This window comes from Heterocephalus glaber, unplaced genomic scaffold (genome assembly GCF_053883595.1).
Source record: "Heterocephalus glaber isolate CG9 unplaced genomic scaffold, H.glaber_assembly_v1.0 deba00000594, whole genome shotgun sequence".
Classification (NCBI taxonomy): Eukaryota; Metazoa; Chordata; class Mammalia; order Rodentia; family Bathyergidae; genus Heterocephalus; species Heterocephalus glaber.
In genome coordinates, this window is record NW_028258151.1 from 2109422 (window position 1) to 2128963 (window position 19542).

A 19542-nucleotide genomic window follows, 5' to 3' on the forward strand; every position below is an offset into this window, starting at 1 on the left:
CATTAAAGTTTCTGATCTACAGAATAAGATGCCTCTTTCTTTGGTAGGGCTGAGCTTCTGCTTGTGCTTTGAAACTGGGATCCCACAAGCAGTTACGAATGGATGCTCATGGGAGATACTTGTACTTACAGGGTCTCCTGGCAGGCTCTTCCCTGGAGGACCGGCCTCTCCCTTTGGCCCTGGAAGTCCTGGTGGGCCTACGATGCCCCCTGGGTCTCCCTGAGGAGAACAAGAGGAGCCTGTTGCCTGTTGCTCAGGTTCCCCCCCCGAGAAGTGGGAAGATAGTGGTCTCCACCGTTTCAACTTGTCAGCGTAGGCACTCACTCTCTCAGGAACTTACTAATGCACATTAGACATGGTTCTATTTAAATCTGATTAAATGTTCTATTTAAATCTGATTAAATGTTCTATTTAAATTTAGATTTTGTAGTGAGTAATACATTAGGCAGTATCAAGAAGCATACACACGTGTATAAGTATAGGCCCGAAAGGGCATATCTATCCACAAAGCTTAGAGGGTCGCTACAGTTTCCTTATTTTCTAATGATAATTCAACATTAATATTTCCATGCAGATATCAAGAAACAGGTCCCGAAAGATAAGAGACTGCCTAGGTCTGTGCCGGTTGGGAGCTGTGCCTGGCTCAGAGCCTCCCTCTCTGACCTCTGTGACCACTCCCTCTCTGAGTGAGTGGGCTGTGTCCCAGGCGTTTCCGCACCAGAACCAAGGCTGCTGCAGTGCGCAGCCCTGGGAGCCGCTCTGTGCTGTCCTTTCACTGCTCCCAACCCTTTAGAGCCCTTGGTGTCCTCCTTCTACCTACTTAACATAAAGTAAACAAAATGCAGACCAGACCTTTTCTCCTTTAGTGCCTTGTTTTCCTGGAATACCATGTTCTCCTGGCAAGCCCTGGAAAATTCAGAATAAAATGAGAAGAGCAATGAGAACATCTCTGACTGTAAGGACACTTACATCTGTGAATCTTAGGCAGGAGAAGATAATTTTAACATCTAATCTACAGAGGATGGCTTGGCTTGTTATGGAAAAACAACAGTCAAAAACATGTGGCTTGTTTTCAGTGAGGTCACCTGGATTTAATGCAAAAAACCCCACAACATAAACAAAAAGGAGATCGCAGCAATGTCCCATTCATGGAATTGCCAAGAAGACGGAAGGATGGGAGGTGGTGGTGGCATCTTATCAGGACTCCAAATGACACCAGGGTGACTAGAAAAAAGGCTTTTACTGTGTCTGGGAAGCAGTAGCTCTTTCCTTTTGATTTTATTCTTTTTAGCCCCAGCCATTTCACTTCATCTCACTCCTTGAATATCTTGTGGCTCTGCCTGTGCACCCAGAATTTTCTCCCTTTCCTTAGGTCTTCCCATTAGGCAGCCCTGCAATGCTGCATTAGTTAGCAGGTATAATTGGGGAACAAAAAGGTCTGCTGTGAACAGGAGGTTCAAAGTGCCAAAGAGAAGGTGAGCGCTGAACAGTTGACCCTGGAGGCTCAGGCAGTGAGCAGGGAAGGCAGAGAAAGAGGTCATGAGGCTGCTCACAAGACGATGGAAAAAGGAGACTCTAAGGTGGCCTTGAGGGAACCCTGTGATCCAGTGGTGATCATTTCAAGAAGTTGTAGCTCAGTATTTTTGTCATTTTCTCAGATGTGAGCTGATGGTGAGCTCTCAGCTCTCCCTCTTGTCAGAAGGCTAGGGAGGTTGTCCAAAGGACAGAGTGTGGAGGAGGAGGAGGAGGAGGAGGAGAGACAGACAGACAGAGAGACAGAGAGAGACAGACAGACAGACAGCAGATACTTTCAGCCAAAGGACTTGCTTTCTAAGGAAGGCTCTTGCTAAAGAAACAACAAAAGTTTTCGAAGTGTTTTTCCTTTCATGGAGATTTGAACCAAAAGCCATGCATATTGGAAATGTTTGCTTTTTCTCTTGGTTTTCCTTGTTTCATGATTTCAGTCTCTTCTACTACAGGTACAAACAATGCTGACAAGCATGTCCAGAATGATAATTTAGGTAACTTGAGTTTCAAAGACCAACTTGTTAGGCTAATGATACTCAGAGTTCCTCCTATGAAGACCTGGAGGGATTTGCCTTCCCAATAGCCCTGATGTGAAGTGTGACCAGTTTCAGTGGTCGAAGTGAGCCATGTCTTTGGGATAACTCAGGTACATAAACAGACATGGATATTCTTTTAAACATATCTTAGTTTCAATTTCATTTAAAAATATTGAAGACACTGTACATACAACATCTCCTGGTGGTCCTCTGGGTCCCATGGAACCTGCAGGTCCTTGCTGACCCTAAACCAAAGGGTGATATATGCTTTTTAAGTTTGCTTTAAAAATAGACTATACTTAAATATTTGTAATCTGCTTTACCCAATGGTTGGGGACACTCCCCCCATCTCTCCCATGCTTCTCCATAACTTCTTTTTTGGGGACACTTCTGTGGAACTGCACATGGGAAACACAAGCACCTCAGGGCTGCCTAATTTTGGTTCAGCAACAGAATACTGAATCATATCCCTGTTAAGAAAACGGCTCAAGGTCATAGATATAGCTGATGTTTATTCTTAAAACTTTCAGGGATACTATTGTGAATATAGTCTGAAAAATAATTTTTAAATCCTATTGTGAACCAAGAAGCCCAATTACTATGTTTGTAATAAACGCAGCCAGTGTGAGAAAATCACTATGGAAACAAGATAAATCTCAGAACATCTGTGAAGAAAATGAGTGGCACACCAAAGCACCTTTAAAAATACAGAATGGCTATGATTCCCAAATTATTTCCTAATATAACTTAGTGGCTTCTTATATACCTTTAGTCCTGGGCTTCCTATTAAACCAGGTGGACCAGGGTCTCCAGGTTCTCCCTAAGCATATGAGTGGGAAAGAAAGTTAAATGTTACTATAATTTTCACAATTGGGCCAGGGATTTAGTTCAGTGGTTCTGCCGCCTGCCCCGCAAGCACAAGGAACCATGTTTGATCCTCAGTACCAAAAAAAAAAACAAACCCCCAAACCAAAAAAACTAAGACTATAATTTTCACAATCTCATTAAGGCTGTAGGTGGAATTGAAAAATGCCAGAATATTACCTTTATTCCCTGTGATCCCATTAGCCCAGGTTCTCCCTGTAAATAAAATAATCACCATATGGGTAACAGATAAATTCAGATGACACTGAGTGTCTGATACTTTAATAACATTTCCACTGATTAACATACAACAGGGGGAAATTATGGAAGAGATGATGAAATCAAGGCGGATTCATTCCAAACCATGAATCAAAACACTTATCATTATTATAATTTGGCATGTTCTTTATAATAATAATTTGTCATGTTCTTTCTTTATCATAGTTTTTTCCCAATAGCATTTAAAACATCTATTAGCAATTCTCTGCTTAGTGGACACCATTGTTATGATTTGTCATCAACTATAGTAAGTCCCCGAACATTCAAGTTGCAAATTTTCACAGGTGTACTGTATCAGACTCACTTTGTCAGATTATGAATGAATCTGACTTACAAATGTTCTGCTGGAACAGAACTTGTTCATGAGTAATCTTATTTCTCAGAGAATTAAAATGTCAACTGAGGGACAGGAGAATAGAATTTAAGGTGATACGTGTTTGTGATTCTACTGTTAGGTACTATGTAGGTACTTAATTTGTTTAAAAAGCAGAAAAAATTAAGGTCATACAAAAGAGGACAATGTTGGCTATAATGAGTTTTCTTTTCATGACTCAATCTGTTGGATAAATCTCATTTATGTCATTAGCAGAACTGTTGAAAAAATGGTATCTTCTATTTTAATTTTGTAGTTTAAGAGTCCTAACTGGATGTCTTTTCTAACACTCATGGCCAATCACTAATAGAAATGGGTTAAAGAAAGCACAAATAAGCCAAACCAATGTTAAAGTATTATCACATGACAGCATTTAGCAAGGTTTAAAGTGGAAGAGTAAAAAGTCACAGACGAAAAAGTTAAATACTTGGGAATCTTACTTTATCAAATCTATTAGGCTTTAAGGTAAATAAAAGAGAAATCAATGAAGTAGAAAACCCAAGACAGTGATAAAACATCTACTTACTCTATCTCCCTTTTCACCTTTTATAAGAGGTTCCCCCTAGGAAAATGGGTTGAAAGCAGAATCAATTATAAACAGGATTAGAAATGAACTCTCCACAGCTGGGTGTAGAGAAATCCTACATGCCAAACTCAGAGCACAACTGCATACTGTCTGCTTTTGTAGCTGCAGTGTACGGGAGTATGTGATAACTAATTTACAAACTCCTTCATATTTCCAAGTGAACACTGAGTTAATTATTCCAATGCTATTTGGAGAATCCTGAGCAGGTGACAAGTTGACATGCCGCCTGTGGCCAAGTCTTCCTATTGTCTGATGAAGATGATCACATATAAACATGTGCTATCAGGGAAAGAATAAGTATAGCAATGAAATGGTAAATGGAAAGTTGTTCACTGAATTCTTCCAGTTGGCTACTTATGTGCCTAAACATACAAAATCATCATTTTAATACTTTTTTAGTTTTCATTTTTACTTTAATGAAAATGATTTGGAGGGGTTAATTACTGAGTAAAAAGCAGTGCAAATGTTTGGAACTGCTAATGGTTCCCATTGGGCTCAGGTACAAAAATTCTGGGGAGAGATGAAGGGTTGGGGGAACCCACTTATGAACCAACTCTCCTTATCATTCTTGAGTTATTCCTCCCACAGTCCAGCCTCTGCAGCACATATGCACATGGGCTCTCCCTTACCAGCGCATGGTTTCATTTTCAAAACGTATTAGTGTCCCATTTAAGGATGAAGAAAGAGACTCAGAAAGGTTAAAGAAACGGTTTCCTTTGCTTCCCTAAAATAGCCTTCATCCCACTTTATATTTCCTTGTTTATCCTAGCCACAAACTCTGTGAGTGTAAGGATAAAATTCATTGACAATCACAGCATCTCTGGTGTCTCAGACTGACATTTACATTCTTGACATCTAATTAAAGTTTATTAAAATTGTTAATTCAAAGTGATATAGATATAATAACAATAATTAACATCAAATTCTTGACAATGTATTAAGCACTGTTCTAATCACTTTATGTACCTGAACATAGCTAACCCTCAGGTAACACCAGTAGGGTAGGTGCTATGTATGAGGTGGAAACTGGCACAGAGAAGTTAAATAAGCTCTGGGCAAAGTGGCGCATGCCTGTGATCACAGTGCTCTGGGAGGCTGAGGGAAGAAATTACAATTTTAAGTGCAGCCTAGGCAACTTAGCTCTGTCTCAAAAAAAAAAAAAAAGTAAAGGGCTAAGGATGTAGCTCAGTGCAAAGGCCTTGGCTTCAATTCCCAGTACTGCAAAAAAAATTTTTTTTTCTCTGAGGAAAGAGTGCTATTTGCAGTCTATTTGTGGGAGGCAAGTGGTGCTAAATGATCTTCTGCGCTTTTCCCACTTGACCTATCTACTAGAGATGATGGGTGGAACCTTCCTCCTCCCTCCCACATTTCCCAGGTCCCGTGCAGTTATATAGGGCCACGTAGCTAATTCTGGCCATGAAATGTCACCAGCAATGACCTGTGGTAGTTGCGAGCTGAGTTCTTCAGTCCTACTTTCCCTACAGTGTGACTGAGAACATTCTACACACCAGATGACGCAGCTATGGGATGGTATCAGCCCCAGGATGGACCCCTCCCAGCTGAACCATCTGGGCATGTAGCATAAACAAGAGATGACCTTTTTTTGGCCTAAGAAAAGAAATTTCAGGGTTGATTTGTTAATCAGAATAACCTTACCTACACTGACCAATACACTCTATATCTACCCAACATGATTATTCTTTTATTATTGGTTAATTTCTCTCTAGATTAGGGCTTTATATTTTTGCTTTTTGGGCCTCCTCCTAAAACAACTATTTAATTTTTAAGATTTAAAATAACTAGATGTGAGCAATGGGCCACATTGCTTATATTACTGCTTATTTCTGCTTCTATTATACTAGCTGTGCCACTGCTTGCTTCAAGTCACTGTTAAGGTAAAAATCCACATTGATTAAAAAGTTTGTAGAAGAAGAATCCATAGGCCTTCTTGAATACAGACTTCATATTTAGTCCAAGCTCCAGTGGTTACTATCTGGGACAAGTCAAACTTTTAGATCCCCTCTTCCTTTATCCATAAAATCAGGGGTTCAACTTAGAGCTGATCTCTAAGTATGTGTTTGCTCAGATTTATTGCACACCTAGTCACAATCTAAATGCCCAGCAGTTGGGACAAATTGCCATTTTGGAGCTGCCATTTGGATCAGTGGTTCAGATTTCAACTTTGGATACTGACTACTCTTCTGTTTTGGCCTTCTGCTTATTACACAGAGCTCAGCATAGATCCTGTTCTGGAACGGAAAGGTTAGTACCATGTAGAACAAACAGCTTTGCATAATAACATAAATTTTGTGCTTTTGTATGTGAGGGGGGAGAAGGCAGGCAAGCAAAGATATGTAGAGGAGGCGGATCATTAAGGGATGAAGACAGAATGGCCAAGGAGAAGCATTAGGAGGAAAATCCTCTCGTTTCTCTAGGATAAGGAAGACCGGTTAAAGCTGTCCTTGTGCAGTAGGCTGGCACCCTCTGAACACTGGTAGTGGGAGAGAAAGCCAGAGAAAATCCCTCAGGAGGGAAAGGCCTCTCAGCCTAGGAACCATGAAATCCTCCAATCCTGGCTTCTCAGCACACCGTCTGTGAACATCAGCACTGGCTTCATCTAGGGGCTGGTGAGAATCGCCAGCCTCCAAAGCAGACCGAGACCCACTGAGCTGGGATCCACATGACTCAAGTACATGTTTACCTTTGAGAAACCCTGTTCTAACTGGGAGAAACTTTCTATTTTCTGCTCCATGACTCTCTGCTTTTCTAGTGGAATCTTACTGCCAAGTGCTCAACATTTCCCACAGAAGTTAAGAGAAAGTGGGTGAATGAGTGTCAGTGTTCAGGTGGGGAGGAGACACCATGGAGGCCTGGAGCCACATCTGGAAGATGGTGGGACACTTTCCACCAGTAGTAAGTGGGCAGGTGGAAAGGGGAGCAACCCTTGGCAGCACTTTACTTCCAGGATGTTCCTGAAAATCTGCTAGGAAAGACTCAGATGCTGGTTACAGCGGGGAGGCTTGAACTGGACACTCAGCAAGTGTGGCCCTGGAAGGCTGAATGATGGGGCGCACAGGTGCCCGAGAAAACTGCACGAGAAAAACCACTGTCACCATAAAAATGCCTAAGCACTGAAGCTGAAGCAAAGGGAAAATTTGGCTTTGTGACATATACTTTTACTATTATTTGTGTTTGCCATTCAAGCATCAGTGACCTCTTCATTCTTTATCCCCTGGTAAACCAATATCCCTAATCCACACTGGCAAGGAAATAGGTAAAAGTGACTTAAAAAGATGCATTACGTTTTTGTAGAAAACCAAATATGAAATATATGCTAATCCTGATTTTTTAAAAACATCTCGATTCTTGCTAATTCTTGGAGGCTGTTTTTTTTTTTTTATGAGCAGCATTAAATAAAAAAGTTGTTATTGTAAGTAGGCTTTCTTAATCTCTTTAGGTGGTCCTATTTGAATATAAATGATGTAGTAGGGTATTTTTCTTTTTCTGTACCAAAAGAGCTAAGTTTTACAAGCAATGTGGCATAGCAATGTTGAAAAGTGGCCTGGGAAGTCACTTTGACCTTACAAAAACCAAAAAAGAAAATAATCTCAGCAGGTGAACTGAGACCAGTTGTTTGAGAATATTATGAATTTTTCCATATTTTTAGATAAATTCATACCAGTGTTCTGGTATATTCTGTTGTTCATTTCAGATATGGTATTTAGTTGTAGCAGAGTGACGTAGTGATTTTTAAATCCTAGGTTCCAGAATCAGCCCACCAAGGCGTGAGGCATGGCTCAAAGACTTACGGGCTATGTGACCATGGGCAAGTTGCTTAACTTCTGTGTCCCTCACTTTTCTCCTCTGAAGACAAGGAGTGGGAATGTCTTAGTCTGTGGATACTTAATGGATTAAGTTAGTTAATACAGGTAAAGGTTCTGGATACAGTATACACTTCCTTACGTGACCTAGTATGCACCACAACAGGGTCAACCATGGCGTATGAAATTGGGGCTGATCTGGAAAAGTATTTTAATTCTATTTTTGGGATAGTCTTTCTCTGCCCTCAAATCTCAAATACTTACAGGTTCTCCTTTTTGTCCTTGGCCAAGAAACTCTGGAAATACTGAAAGTCCAGTTTCACCCTGTTAAGGAAAAGCAGGAGGGAGATTTTGTAGGAGGTTTGACAAGTGCTGTATGGTCCAGAGTGACCACTCCCCAGTGACCACGGTGCGTCTGCTGGCATCTGAAGCTCAGTTCTGCTTCCAGTTAGGCTGCTGGCATAACAATATATTGTCAGCAATTCCCAGTGCCTTTAGAAATCCAGAGCATTTCATCATGATATTTACAATTAATATGAAACAATGCAAATTAATTTTAAGGAAAGAACACCTAGAGGAGAAAATGTGGTATACCCCCCAAAATTTTTGTGTGTGTGATTTCAGACATCAGATTGTTAGGTGACACAGTCATCCAGACTCCTCTTATTTCAGACACTACTTTTCTTTCTGTAGACGATGGGGGGAGTCCGTAGTCATAGGGAGAAGAGTGAGACACCATTTTTACAGCTGCTCAGATCCTGGCTCCTGACAGAAGGAGCTGTTGTCCATGAGGTCACAGCAGCAGCTTATAAGTGTCTGAGACGTTCTGTTCAGAAATCTTGAAGTAGGATTTCTATGTGACATACACAGAATATTTTCAGAAGATACAATTTGAGGGAGAATACTTTAGGAAGGAATTCTATCCCTAATTGGACTCCAGAGGAGTCTCAGCATTCTGCCTTCTTGTAGCATTTACCAAGCTCACCGATAACCACCTACTTCTTAAACTGAACACAGCCATTGACAGATACATAACTATATATTTTTCCCAGCCTCAAGGGCATTTTTGTAAAATGATATTCAGCATGACACTTCTGGACATTTTTTCTTGCCTACCTTGTCTTTCTTTTTATTTTAAAAACACGATAAACAAAATACAACAAACCTTCCTAAGAACCAAGCACTCAAGATGAAAGAAATTAAAAAATTTACAATCAAAGAAGAAATGCTCTATAATTTCTTTCTATTCTCATCCTGGGCATGGGAGGCACTTTCATGGATTTGCCATTTGTCTTTCAGTTCATACTTTTGTATTTTTGCAGCATATGTGGAATCATAAACACTATTTGATTCTGAATATTTTAAACAAATTCCACTATTAGGTTCATCTGTTATACAATACTCTCTGACTTCTTGTTTTCACTCAGTTTTTGTTTTTTAAGGAACCCATCTGTCATGGTACCCATGATTGTGATCCAGCCTAATGTGCCGATGCTCCAGGCTGACACCATGGGTCACCTCTAGCTTTTCTCTGCTCTACACAGAGTGCAGTAAACCGCGTTTATCCTGTCCCCATGGGTGTGTATTGTGTGTGCCCATCTGTTTATTTGAAGCCTTTTATACCTCAAAGTACTTCAAATACACATTAATTACAATCCTAAAGTCTTTGACTTATTTCTACGTTTCTGTCATAATACATATTTTGGGATTTTTATAAAAGAGATAACTATGACCATTTAAAGAAATCATTCTTCTAGAATTATGGAATGTATTTTGGAAGTATAATTGTGAATTTTTAAAATATTTTAAAACGTAGTAAAACAAATATTTTAAAACTTAATTTTTCATATTACCAAGCTCTTAGACAGTGATACCAAAGCCAATTGTGGCAGAGTGAAGGAATCAAAGAGAAGAAAAGTCAATTCACAGACTTGTTAGTATGAGTGGTATACACAGAGTTTGGTCATCTGTATATCAAACTGCATAATTTTTGCTATGTCCACATACCACCTATGCATTAATAGCTTAATTTTTAATTTTTCTCTAGATTTTCTCATATTTTAAAGATTTTAAATTTCAGTATGTAATATGTTCTTTTACATACTACCCAAGAAATTTAGTATGCTGGATATGTATTTTTGTACTAATACAAAGCAAATTACAGAAGCATTTATCCTTCTAGCATCTAAACATTTAGTGAATTCTCAGTCTTATACTCACTGCATTGCAGGAAAAGTCATTTTTCTTTTTCTGTAGAGCAGTAAATTGTATCCAAAGTAAGAAGAAAAGGAAGTTATTGCATACTTTAAGGTACCTATTGTTGTGAGTGAAAGAAGGAATAAACAATTGTTCTGTTTAAGCATTAAAAGGATGTTCCTGATACCCACAAGGTAGGGGCTAAAATCCCTGGTGCTAAAATTCCTGTGTGAAGGAAAATTATGTTTACTAACTAGACTCACCTAATAAAATAAAAGTAGAAAGCAGGAAAAAGGTCTATAAGTGACTTATAAAAATAACATCTGCCCCACATCAAAGACAGAGGGCAGAAGAATTTCCACAGAGGAGTAAGACAAATTATATATACTCTTAGATGCTATATTTTTTGAACCAATATAAATGGAACTCAGGTGAGACCTAGAGGAAGGCCTGGACAGAGGTGGCTCTTGTCTGGAGGGTCTGGGCTTGGAAGGAACCTTGGCCTTCATGTAAAATCTGCAAACAAAAGCATCTACATCCAAATCTCAGACACCTATGGTTGTTTCCATATTTAAAATGGATATTCAATGACTGATCATTGTGGGCATGAGGTGGTGAATTTATTAGGCGTCAGGAAAGACTATTCTTCAGTTGGACACCTGTGATGCTATTTAAAAAGCCATGAGCTGTAGAGACTGCATCCTGTCCCCTTGACAATCTACTCATAAAGACCCCTGCTGTTTCCTTATTCTGCCTCCTTGTTCCACTGACTATAAAGCAGCCGGTCTCCTCAGGCATTTTGCAAATCCACGATCTCATTCACTATCTCCTTTTCTTCTCAGGGCAGATCAGGAACTGTCATTTTAGTCCTGGTAGACTGACTTCACATGGGCAAGATGGCCTCCCTTGCCATTCACTGTTAATCCTCTGTCCTCATGTCCCTGGGTGCTTCTCCTGGTCTCCTGTTCTCCATATCGGATATGGCTGTTAAAGTGGAAGTGATCTGTATGCATCTCCAAAGGCTGTCTGTGGTTGTTCAGGTGCCTCTTTTGTGATGCTGGATTCCAAATGTTAGGCTGTTTTTATGATTTTATTTTGGTGGTCAGGGAATAGAGGAGTGGCATATTATACAGCAATGCTAAGATATCTGTGTTTCAATTGTACTTTGACTTAACTTCTCCTGCAACACAAGTTGAGATCCTTCTTTGTAGGAATTATGCCAGAGGATGCAAAGAGAAGCAAGATAAGGTGGTAAGGATGCTGACAATCAACACCAAAAAGAGCTGAGACCTCAAGAGAAGAAAGAAAGTATAAGGTGGGTGAACAGAAGAGTACAATCTTCAGTGACAGTTAATATAACAGGAATGGCACCTTGGGAAAAGTTTCTCTCATCTGATGTTAATCCTCCCATTAGCTCTTTGCTTGGACTCAGCCATGCCCATTTTATAGATGAGAGGGCTGAGGCTTAAAGAGGAAAGTGGCTTTCCCAGAGTGACACAACTATGAGTCCCACAATCAACTGTGGATTGCAAAGCCTACGCTTTTCCCAGCATTTAATGGTTCTCACTGTGGTGGCATATTAGAACCATCTGAAGCACTTTAAAATAATGGAGATATCTCCCCCGACCCAGAAATCCAAGTTTGTGTGGGCCGAGGATTGAGCACAGGTAGTTCTAATGGTGCAGTGGGGGCTCGGACCCATGGAGCCCCACCCATGCACAAGCAGAGGCCTACAAGTGAGGTTTGGGGAAGCTGCCACTTGATTCTGGTGACCCATGAACAACATCATAATCTTAAAAACTAATATATTCATCCAGAATAGAAACAAAGTGGTGTGGATGAGTTGATTTCACTCTTCTAGTAGTTCGGCAGTCTTTCCCGTTATTTATAATTTAAAAAAAATCCTTTCATGTGTATGTTTATATCAAGTACCACATCAAGTTCCCTGGAGACTCTTTTAGGTTATTTATTTTGGTAGGAGGAGGGAACAATTATGTCACTGGCTTATTCTAATTCCACTTAAGATTCTGAAGCAATTAGAAAAGATTCTGAGCAATAACAAAGGTTCTCAGAGTTTGAAATACACCTGTTTTACAGAATCAAATTTCTCATCAGTGAGGTCTTAAGAATTCCTAAGTGACATGTGTTTCCTAATGAACATAGCAGAGGAGAACCCAGCTGTCTTGTTTTGAGAAATGAATCATCATTTCAATGTTTTAAAAGTGTCACAACTCCCTTCTTTGCTCAGCTGTCCTATGTGAAGCTTTGTGGCCTTTTTTTCTTTTATTTCTTCCCCTTGCCCGCATATGTTCAGTAATAATTGCTGAAAATGTGATGCATTTGTTATGGCAGAATATGGTTTATATAACTTCTTGGAATACAGGAAATAGTGCAAATGCAAAAGCAGTAAAATCTAAGACATACAAATGACTTACACTGCTGTATCATCTTTTGCTTTTTAATCTGTTTCAGAGTGTCAAGGTTTTATTTATTTAGTTATTAGCAGAAAATTTCATTTTCAATGGTCAATCTATAAGAAAGTTTTCTTTTCCATAGAGACTATCTTTAAGAAGTATTTTCTGGTGAGAGATGTATGATCTTTTGAATAGATTGGTTGTGCAGATTTATAAGGCACAGAAGTCATATGTCAAAATACCTTGTCCTTAATCGGGACAATTTTTACTGGGTGAATGAAGGAAGCACTTCCAGGCCACCCTCCCTCGGAGTATTTTCAGATCTACTCATCTCTGTCTGTAGGTTTGCTGTGCATTATTATTTTTCTTGACAATGCTACATTCACAGTGAATCCAAGGTCATCACAATTTTAGAATCAAATGGGAGTGAAACATCTTTTTTAAATAGGAAAGTGACTCTGTCATCTTTACAGCTAATAAAATTAAGCCTATGAATGATGGGAAGGAGAATGCACTGGAAATTCATCAGTGTTTTAATTTAATTTAATTTAATTTTTTTGACTGACACATTACTGTTTTTTTTAATATAATGATAATTGCATTACATTAAGATTTCATACATGGTAAAATATGGACCTTACAATGATCAAAAGTTTCCAGATGTATGTACTTGCTACATGTTGAGGTCAAAATATAAGTTAAGGATTTGGTTTTTTTCTTTTTGTTTTTTTTTGTTTTGAATTTATATTGTGTTTTATTTAAAGGCTGTAACATGAAAAAAGAAGAACACAGCACAGATTATATTATAATGACCAAGGCAGTGTTCTACATGACAGAAATAAAACAAAACAAATTTATACAGTAAATATACCAGTGCTGAACACAGTACTTGAAATTTAACCCAAGCTGCATATGCATAAAATGATCTGACTACAGGATTATGCAAAATAAATTTTTTTAGAACACCAGAATGTCAACCATTCTGACTATAAAGTGACTTATTCCCCTAAAGAGTATTTTGAGACAATTTCTATATGACATAAAAAGAACTGACATAACACTTAAATACTACAAAAATAGTTGAAAACATATTTGTAATGCAGTTCTCTATAAAATATACAGTTAATCTTATTACTTAAAAAGTTGAAAAGCAAAAGACCACCCTGAATAATGGTGAAAACCTCAAAAAAGAAAAATGCTCATCATTCGGATATCATTGGCAGAAAACTGATAAGATTTTGTTGAGGGGAACAAGGAAGGTATCTAATGAAGTCATTCATGTAAAATTTGTTCAAAAATTTTCATAAAGTTGTAAATTTCTGCTTGTAACATCTTAAAATATTATACCATGAACACACTTTCTACTATTTAACTGGAGGACAAAAGAATATCTTGAAGAAAGTGTTTCTCAAAGTGAGGTTCAAAAGTCCAAAAGAGTTCTAATGTGGGCTCAGTAATAAACATGGTAAACAAACACCCTGGGTGGTTATTCTACACTCTGAAATGCCCTACGGAAAAGAGCAACACTTAAAAGCAAGATCATAAACATATTTCTGACATGTTAGAATTCTCTATAAGTTTATGCTGTGAATACTGCTTTTTGTTTTAAAACAAGTTCCAGGCATTAAGAGACACATACATGCCTCAGAAATGAACACGTAAATGTCTATAAATATTTTCCTTTGATGTTTTCATTAGTTTCAAACTAAATTATATGAAGAAAAGACAATACATGAGCACAAGCTTTGGAAAAGTAATATTTCTCATGAAATGGGGCATCTAAACATGGTTAAAAGATAATTTCTTAAATGTTTACAAATTTTAAATCATTCTGAATTTAAAACTAGATCATTAACTAATATTAGGATGCTATAAATCATCCATTTTAGTATCATTTTTATGCCAAGGATGTGAAAGGTAAGCATCATCTAAATGTAAATAAGTTATAATGGTACAGTCTTAGTTTAATTTAATTTTAGTTAATGTTCTAGTTTTAAATTTAGAACAATTTAAAATTTATAAACATTTAATAAATTCTCTTTTAACCTTTTCAGATGCCCCATTTCATGAGAACTATTACCTTTCCAAAGCTTGTAGTCATATATTGTATTTTCTTCATATAAAAAAGATACAAGTATATGTGTTTTTATTCACAATTGTTGGTATTTTTTGGATTTTCCTAAAGACCGCATAAACTGACCCCAAAAGGTGGTCAGTTTCAAAAGTGTGGTTGCAGAGAAACTACCATAGGTAAGATATTTTACTGAAAAGACAAATTGTTTTCTTGTATCATAAGAAAAAAGAAAAAATATTAGGCATTATGTCCCACTCAACAAATGGAATGGATATACAAGTGTGGTTAGCAAGCGATCGCCTCATTGTTATTTAAATCAGTTCATAAAAATCTAATCTATGAATAAAAAACTCCATATTCTCTACTATAGACTATAAGAATCAAGTATTAATGTCTAAATATAGCTTCAAAACAATAAATTGAAATTAGCTTCCAGACGTCTCTGAAATGGTTAATTCTATCTAGGCCGGTAACAAGTTTTTCCAAACATTAAATGGGAACATAAGTGAAATGCATAGTTGAAAAATGAGGATCAGACCCCTTCTTCTTCATACATCGTAAGACGATTGATATACTCAAAACCTGCAAATTCATATGCATCAAGCTCCCTCACGATGTCATTATCATCTGGGGTGAGCTGGACAAGTTCATTAGTAAATTCAGGATCAAAGTTGTCCAAACCAAATCCCTCAGAGATAATTGGTTTAAATGGAGGCACCACCTGCTTTTGCTGCATCATGTCCCAGTCCACATTTTGAAAGAATGGATACTCCTGAACATCAGCAAAGCCCCTGTGACAACCCAGTCATTATTTTGGGTCCTTATTCAGAAAACTCTCTAGGACACTTGCAGCTTGTACAGACAGAAAATGAGGTATGATAATGTCTCTTTCCAAAATTACTTGCAAGACATACTTGATTGAGTTTTCATAAGGGTTATCAGAGCTCTTATTAAGATCAAATGGAGACTCTCTAATCATCATTATGTATATTATTACTCCGAGATTCCACCAGTCCACACTGAAACTGTAATCTTCCCCTCTTATAAATTCTGGAGCCACGAAATTAGGAGTGCCACAGAAAGTGCGGGTCATGTCTCCTGGCTGTAAGCCTTCCTTACACAAGCAAAAATTGATGAGTTTAATGTACCCTTCTGAGTTGAGCAATATATTTTCTAATTTTGAAATTCTGTAAAGTATTCCTTGTCAATGAAGGTAGTTGACTGCTAAACTGATTTCTGCAGAGTAAAACCTGGCGTGTTCTTCAGGAAGCCCTCTTTGTTGCTGCACATGAAACTGTAGATCTTCCCCACTGACATAGTCTAGATCAAGGAACAGCCTGCTTTCTGTCTGAAAGCAAGCATGCAGTCCAACTAGAAAAGGACAATTGGATGTCTGCTCTAGAATGTGCTTCTTTCTCTGTATCTGATCAACGTTGACATGCTCTTTTTTCACTGCTTTCATTGCATACATATGATTTGATTCTTTCAGTTGGACTAACAGTACTTTCCCATAACTTCCTCTGCCAATCACTCGAAGCAAATCAAAGTCCTCAAGACCTAAACCAGATGAAGCTTTGCCACTTTCCCCGGTGTTTCCTACCTCATGCTCTTCATCAACTTGTTCTAAAGCCTCATGAGTTGAAAGGTTATGTGGAATCACTGTGTGGGCAGGGTCTGAAGCCACGGATGATGGATTGACTGGCATCATGGGCTCTGATGTTAAAAAATGCTGCCCATATTCAATTGTGACAAGTTTGTGGCACTTCTTGTGAACCGAGTGTTTACAGTTGGTGCACTTATACACCTGGCAGCCAAGTCCCCCTACACGGTCTATGCAGACAGCACAGTGAGCTCGCCTGCTGACACGTTTGGCCTGAAAAGTGTGGCCAGTTGCATAATACAGCTTTCTCCAGCAGCCTGCAGCTCTGTTGCACATGGATTTCTCTTCTCCTGGACAAGGCACTTTAGGATATTCTGGTATACAAGGTGATGAATAAATTAAGAGCTCAGAATCTTTCTTTAGCTCAGAAAGCCTAATGGCCTCTTCTAACTCCAACTGAGGTGACGCAGTATACAGGTCTCCTGCCTCCTCTACCCAGTGTGTGGTGATAAGCTGTTTATTGACCAAACACCACACATCTCGATCTTTATCACACAGGCCCTCAAATGGGATGGAATTCTCAAGAGAGCTTGTCTTGATGTCTCTTCCCAAAATCAGGGCCAATCAGGTAGAGGTGTGGGTGGGTGGAGGTGCCTGGGAAGAAGGGACCATAGATGGGTTGGCTGCCCAGGGAAACAGGCAGGCAGGGCTCAGAGAATGAGAGTGGCCTGACTGCCTGCAGGGACCACACTGGCCGGAATTCTGCAAGGCTCTTGTTTCCAACAGTGGCGGCCAGGCCTGGGTGGATGTACACCAGGCTTCTCAGTGTCTCTCGGGGGCTGGTGGCTGTGACTTCGGTCTCCCCCCCTGGACTCTGACTCTCTAGGTTTTCTGTGCTTGGCTCTGGGGAGGCCTGCCCAGAGCTACTGGGTTTCTGGGCCTGGTGATACTTGCCCCGTGCTCTTCCCAGTTTCTGTGCCATTGGTATTTGGGCTTAGGGAGACTTCACTGGGATACCTTGATTTTGGTAGGTCACTGGTGTTCACTCCCGGGGAGACCGTCCCTGAGGTGTCTTTGACAGTCATGCAGCTGTAGCAGCATGGCCTGGGGCATCTGGATGGAGTCAGCCATCTTCTTCATCTTTCACAGATACTTTCTCTACCTGGGGTCCTGGGGCTGTGGCCTCTCGAAGTGGAGAAGCAGCTCAGCATGTTCGCTGTTGACTGTCTCTGGCCAAGTGAGCTTGGGAGACGGCTGTTACCAGATTGTGACACCCATTAACAAGGGTTCCAAGTTCTGTTTGGAGATGTTGCCAAGGAAGTGAGCTCATGTCTTGGGGTTCCATAACCTGAGTCTCCATGTAATAGAAAAGCCTATAGCCCTGTAGGGATAGAGACCCCTAGGGAGGGAGAGATGAGCCCCTCCCCAAAGGAGTTCAGATAGCTGGCAGAACAGGCTTAACCACTCATAAAAAGCTGACAGTCTGCTGAGGCTGCACCTCCTCTTCATGCTGTACCCTGAAAAGCTTGGTTTGCTAAGATCAAAAGGAAAAAGAATCTTGGCCCTAAGATGTCAAGGGCCCCTGAAAAGACCCTTCCTTGTTGTCCCTAGTAATGAGCTAAGTTAATCATTAACCAAGCAAGTAGGGCACCCTCAGCCCAGAGGCAGGATAGGGCCCAACTATGATAAAACCCCCACTACTATAAAAATCTTGAGCCCCTCTGCAATGTTGGCTCGGTTTTGGGCACCCCTGCCTCTCTGCGAGAAGGCAGCTGTACTCTTGCATGCTTGCTGAATAGAAGTACAACTTTGCTTCTACGCTTTCGGTCTCTATCTGATTCTTCCACAACCTTCTGCGTCGTCGGGAGAGTCAGGCCCGGGACTGTGGGGACTCTCCCCCCGTCTCTGCCAGTGACAGCCATTTTTTCTTCATACTAAATAAATCAGTGGCCACTTATTTTGTTATTTTAATCTAAGAATCTATGAATTTTTTTTCTATTTCTCATCTATATGTTAGTTTTTCACTTTTGCATTACTGGGGCTTGTACTCTGCATCTCCTCAGTGAACTATACCCTCAGACATTTTACTTTAGATACCCACTAAGGGTCTCACTAACTCACCAAATTGGTCGGGCTGGACTCTACCATGTGACCTTACCTCAGCTATCCAGAGCGCTGGGACTGCAGTCACACACCATCCTGCCTGATAACTGCAGTGGTCTGGTGTGCCTTTATTGCAGAGATTTTCTTCACTTTTCCAATGGGCTTCCCTCTTCATCAAGGAGCTGGAGAGAGGCCCTCTTTCTGTTGCTCACTTCTGCTCTATCTTCTGGAGCTCAGAACAATGTCCTTTATGACCCCCTGTGCCTCTGTGCTGTGGATCCAAATACTGTCTCAGCACAGCCACCGGGGTGGGCGGGAGAGTGGTGCTGCTGGCACCCACACAGCTCACCTCCTCGGCACTAGGGGAGGGGCTCTGCTCCTCTAGTTTTTTGCTGTTTTGCACTGTGAAGTACATCTGAGGGTTTTATGTGGCTATGGTATCCCTGGACCTACTCTAGAAAGTTGTATAACAAATTTCTTCTATGTGAGGGTCAACATGATACCAGCAATGCTGAGCTATGGAAATCTTGATTTCAGGATCTGCAAACAGGTGAACCTGAAGAAGATAGCTTGTACAGGACAGTCCCCTTTGGAGCACTGCTTGTTTACCCTTCATGACTGTGTGGCCGGCTGGGAGCAGCAGCGTTTATCACAAAGAGTGTATCAGGTGCATGTTGCCAGCAAATTGTTAACCGCTTCCAGATGTGGTGGAGGATGCTTGTAATCCCAGCACCAGGAGACTGAGGATATGCATTTGAAGTCAACCTCAGCTACATACTGTGTTCAAGGCCAGCCCGAACTGCGTGGCAAGATCCTGTGCATGGGGCTGGTGTGGCTTCCACACCTCCATCACAGGGGCTCTCTGATGTCCAAGAGGAGGCAGCACAGCTCCTTGTCCTCCCCTCACTTCCAGATCCTGAGGTCTTCACAGAAATCAGCATCCTGGTTCAATTATCACTGCATAAGGAACCATCTCAGAATATAAAGACTTCAAATATCTTCAATATTAGGGACCATGAGTCTGGTTACATCATGGCTTCTTCAGCTGACCCTGCCCACATCATTCTTGGAGCAACATTCCATTAATGGACATTCTCAGTAGTATGCCTTGAAAGAACATCTACAAGACACTGATGGATACCATCGCTGCTGTGCATGTTGAGAGGCAC

At 40.1% G+C, this 19542-nt stretch overlaps 1 protein-coding gene across 4 annotated transcripts in view; it reads right to left on the bottom strand.

The window, feature by feature from the left end:
• Col19a1 (collagen type XIX alpha 1 chain) overlaps positions 1-19542 on the bottom strand; it is a 349367-nt gene that overhangs the window by 66865 nt on the left and 262960 nt on the right. For 3 of the 4 annotated variants that reach the window (XM_087205147.1, XM_087205146.1, XM_087205145.1), the window contains 7 exons: positions 8251-8310; positions 4106-4141; positions 3108-3143; positions 2830-2883; positions 2255-2308; positions 853-906; positions 130-219 (listed from right to left, as the gene is read on the bottom strand). In XM_087205147.1, the coding sequence (XP_087061273.1) occupies positions 130-219; positions 853-906; positions 2255-2308; positions 2830-2883; positions 3108-3143; positions 4106-4141; positions 8251-8310 (384 nt within the window). The remainder of the gene's footprint in view (positions 1-129; positions 220-852; positions 907-2254; positions 2309-2829; positions 2884-3107; positions 3144-4105; positions 4142-8250; positions 8311-19542) is intronic. The other variant, XM_087205144.1, reaches the window with a different exon arrangement.